This window comes from Pteropus alecto, unplaced genomic scaffold (assembly GCF_000325575.1).
Source record: "Pteropus alecto unplaced genomic scaffold, ASM32557v1 scaffold75, whole genome shotgun sequence".
Classification (NCBI taxonomy): domain Eukaryota; kingdom Metazoa; phylum Chordata; class Mammalia; order Chiroptera; family Pteropodidae; genus Pteropus; species Pteropus alecto.
Window position 1 is genome coordinate 17,431,834 of NW_006440638.1, and position 4,875 is coordinate 17,436,708.

Below are 4,875 nucleotides of genomic sequence, written 5' to 3' on the forward strand. Positions count from 1 at the left end.
ATGGGCGTGAAGGATATTTCTGGGGTAATGAAAATGTTCTAACCTAGATTGTGGTGATGGTTGCAAATCTATAATTTACTAAAAAATTATTGAATTGTACATGTATAACAGCTGAATTTTATGGTATGTAAATTATACCTTTAAAAAAAGCTGTAAAAAATAGGAACTTTCATACACTGCCGGCAGAAGTGTAAAGTGGTGCATACGACTACTTGGGAAACTGTTGAGCAGTATCTAGCCAAATCTGAACACGTACGTGAATGCTAGGTTGCAGTCTTTTTACTCCTTGGTACATACCCTATGGAGGTGTGTCCATATGCTCATTAAAAGTCATGTTTGAGAATTTTCATAATCATTTAAATGTGAAACTACTCCATATATTCATGTATACTGAAATGGATAAATTCAGGTATAGTCACACAATGAAATTCAGCAATAAAAAAGAACTATAACTACATGTGACAGCATAGATGACTTTCAAAACTGGTGTAGAGCAAAAAAAGCATGACACACAAAAGGATATCTTGGATGATTCCATTTATATGAAACTTACCAGCAGGCAAAGCTAACTCAAGGTCATGGTTACTCTTGGGAATAGATGGTGACTAGGAAGCGGGAGATAGAGGTGCTCCTGGGAAGCCGGTGATGTTAGCTTCTTGCTCTGGGTGTTTATTACTCAGGTGTATTCAGTTTGTGGGAATTCATCAATTTTTATACATCTTATGTGTTTACTTTTCTGTATGTTACACTCAAATACTACGTTTAAAAAAGAAATAGATCTGTATCTACATCTCTCTCTGCCTCCAGAAAGATCACAAACTATTTTAATATTCGCACATCTTAGAAGTCAGCAATGGACACTGTGAGAAAACTTGTAGAATGAAGAACTGACTTTCTATATTTAAGGATGGGTCCAGGGCTAGCTCAAACTCAGAGAAGCCCTTTCAATGGACGTTCTTGCCCACTTTGACAATATAATGCAATGAAAACCAACATCTTCACTAACGTTCCTGGGTAGTGATGGCCACATACTCTCTTTGCATAGCTGTATCTCCAGCCTGCTTTTCAGAAAAGAACTTTGTAAATGTCATAACTTCAGCAGTTCTAAGCTACCAGATCTTGCATTCACTTGTGATATAAATTCCTCATCCCTGACATGTCCTCTACATTTTCCTCTCAAAAAATAGGCAAACCCTGAGTCCTCTTTTTCTCAAGCAAGTTCTCTTGGGAGAAAATTTCCAAGTTCAGTTGTTTTCTTTATTTTTAGCTTGGTCAACAACACCAACAAATTAGCCCAAGTGAGGTTTTCTATGCCAGTCCAACCCCAAGATATTTTTCAGGTTTCTGTGCTTTTTAAGTCTCCCATTGTTTCAAGCTGACAAATGACGTCCTTGACAAAGTGTCAGCCCCAAATTACTTGAATCTCAAGCGTTCTTGATGGAACCTGGCCAGACTAGCTTCTCTTCACCATCCTCAAACAAAATCACACAGACAGGAAGGAAATGATCACATTCTTAAACTCCCTTTCCTCTTCTTTTAGCTCCTTTTAAGATACATGAGCCTGGAAAACGGGTTCGTTCTTATCATCAAAGTGCACGCCAACGCAGTTATTTGTGGAACAGAACCTCATTCCCCTGTTCTTACAAAGGTCATATGCCAGTAACCTGGTGGCCCTTTTTACTGGGGATGGGGAGACTTTTGAAGCACAACCTCCCCATATAACTCACCACACTGCAAATACCACAGTCTACTTCCAGTGTCGATAAATGGCACAGCTCTTCCCATATTACCCAAGTCTGCAGTTTTGAAGCAGGTGAACACTGGCTTGGGAAAGATCCCTGTCTTCACATCCAGAGAAAATGCCTTCTTATTCTTTCCTCCCTTCTAAATACTTGGATTTTGATCAGCCTTATTCCTCTAAGCGTTTCCCAAGTTCTAAGCCACAATTATGACAAATCACAGGGCTCAAAAGGAGGTCTGCCAGGGTAGAATCAGACTTTCTAGTTTCCTGGGAGAGAAATTCACGTTCATTTCACATGAGAAAGTAGAAGTAGAAAAGATTAAGGTGCCTGAAATTATAAATTTATGTTTATCAGATATGGGAATTAAACCATCAAATAATAGTTTTAAAAGGTCATGTGATGTCTAACGGGGGTAGAGAGCTGGAAGTGGAGTTCTTGCCTGGTGTGGATGTTAGGAAGAACGCTGCAGACTGGGGTGCTGAGAGCGAGTCCAAGGTCCTGATGTCTGAGCTCAGAGACAAACTCCTGATCTCAACAGGAAGCAGTCAATAAATAAGTAAGACACTCCAAAACTTTCCTCAGATATGAATTAACTAGAGTTAATGTTACAAGCAAGGTAAAGAGTCAGAGAGAATGACTGATATATTATTCGTCAAAAAGACAATTTTGAACATATCTATTTAAGTGAAGTATTCCCACATCTGCTTCCATACATCTTCTAGACAAGTCTCTTTTAGCAGAGGAACACATGCTCTTAACATCATTCTAATTCTTGGCTGGTTTTGAACACCTTTTAATTTAAAGTAATTTATGATAAAGAATCTTCCTCAGGGCGAGGGCACTTAATCCAAATATACCTTTAGAGGCTTCTGTCCCCAGCGGGTTTTCTAAGAAGTCTGTCACGTCATGGTTCCAGGCGTCACGGACGGCGGACTTGGACACCACCCTGTCATTCAGATCCTGCTGTGGTCGAAAGTTATTTCTCAGATATTCCAATGACTTGACGTGGTCTTGCTGCTCCGTGGTGAAGATAGAATAAAAAGCCTCGAGCTGAACAGAGAACCAGAAAGGGGAGACAAAAAGAATATCAATTAGAAAAGCAATGTGGTCCAAAGTGGGTAGGGGTGTCAAGAACACAAAATGGTAGGAAGTACCTGATGCCAAATCTGACAAACTCAGCAGGACACAGCCTGCCTGCCAGAATCACTGCCAATGAGCTTATCTGGCTGAGGTTTATGACCTGCCAAGCAACCAGGAGAACACTTTATTTGCAGATGTAAAGAAATCATTCAGTTTGTGTCTCACACAGGAGTCCAGTCTTTCTGCAGTCCCCCAACCCTTACGGCAAGACCTTTTGTATTATGGGAAGGAGTACAGAGTTATGGTGAAACTGGTAGGTTCTGGAGCCAGACTGCTTGGGTGAGAATTCTAGCTCTATGGCACAACCACTCGGTGACCTTGAAAAAGTTGCTTAACTTCTCTGAGCCTCAAAATTTCCTCAAAAAAATAGTGATAATTATAACAGCATCTTTGTGTCAGTATTAAATGAAATAATCTGGGTACAGTACTTAAAACAGTTATGGCACAAAAGAGCACAATACATATTAGTGATTTACTTTGTACTAAGCATCTTCTTACATCCTAGGGATCCAGTTCAGCAAAGTTGCTAAGCCACAAAGTTGTTAAATGTGTCCTGCACGTTAAACTGCCGAAGATCAATATTCACCAGATGGGTGATCATAGTCAAACTATTTGAGCTTTCTGTGACTCAAGTTTCCTCATCTGTAAAACAGATATAATACTAGTACCTATCTTATAAGGTTGTGGAAAAGATTAAAATCAATGTAAATCACTTAGTCACTTAAGTAAGCTCTCAGTAAAGATTAGCGGGTACCATCATCATCATTAAAAAAAAAAAAAAACAAACAAAAAAAACATTTTCCAGGAGATTGCTGACCAAACTTTCACGAACAAGCATAGAAAAAAAATTCAGAATGCTAGGATAATATTTTTATTATCGAATTGGATTCCCCTTGGCCCTCAACATCTTGCTTATGAAAATAGGTCATTCTATTACACGAGGAATGGAGCAGGGGCTGGGTGGCAGACGTTTGTATTCAGTGGACCACAAATTTATTTTTCATGCCAAAGAAATAGACTGTAATCTAAAATTCCCAGCCACCAAAAATACTAACCCCATGATGTAGGGGAAGAAAATGGAATGAAGAAGAGAGAAACCAAATGGACGCTTTCTGGCCCATCTGGCTACTTGAATGCTGAATCAGAACGCAGAAGAGAATGACAAGCTGGAATGGTGGTAGAAAGATGCTTCCCCAGTAGGCACCGAGTAGCTGCCCTAGACTTCAGGACCAGAAGGTGGCTAACACTAATGCAGAAAATAAACAAGAGAATTACTACCTAGGTTTCTGGATGGCCATCTTTAAGCCTAGAACTAACCCCAGTGTATCTCCAACTGCCTCAGAGAATGAGGCAGAAAAAGACCTGCTTCTAGTCTGAAACTCCCTCTTTTTGCATTAGAAAGCAGTGAATACATAAATAAAATACATAGTGATTTTAGCCAAGAAAAATCATTTAAGTATATGGATTTACCTATCATTCCACCTCCCTTCCAATTCTCCTGCACATGTAAAGTGGTAATAAACCATGAAACCTTTTTTGCTTTTTCATCAAAGTAATAAAACCAGATGGTCTCTTAACCAGCCTAAAAGCAAAAGTAGCCCATTATTCCCGTGTTGCTCCAATTCTCTACTATTCACATACTTTTCTTCTAACAACTCATATTGCTGCTATTTAGAATTAGCCTTTTTTCCCATTCTTCCTTCTGATATTTCTTCTTTATTTATAGTGAAGGGGGAAAAGCAATAGAAGCAGAAAACATTTTTTAAATTGGGTGGTTTACTCTGTCTAAAAGTGACTCACTCAGATGAAGAAAATCGATGGTGTTGAAAAGAAAAAAATCACCTCGGCCTAGCATGATGTAATCACTTGATAGAACTACCAAAATCTGAACTGAGTGCATCCAAAAATGAGAGGAGGTTTCAGATTTTCTTAGATAAAGTAACTTCTTAAAATTACATGAAAGGAATTAAAAAGACCCTCTGGAGACAGTCTA

The 4,875-nt window shown here is 39.0% G+C and overlaps 1 protein-coding gene across 3 annotated transcripts in view; it reads right to left on the bottom strand.

Moving 5' to 3' along the window:
- The window catches only part of PTPRG (protein tyrosine phosphatase, receptor type G), a 642,217-nt gene that overhangs the window by 118,192 nt on the left and 519,150 nt on the right, over positions 1-4,875 (bottom strand). For all 3 annotated transcript variants that reach the window (XM_015593756.2, XM_025050798.1, XM_025050799.1), the window contains exon 8: positions 2,600-2,792. In XM_015593756.2, the coding sequence (XP_015449242.1) occupies positions 2,600-2,792 (193 nt within the window). The remainder of the gene's footprint in view (positions 1-2,599; positions 2,793-4,875) is intronic.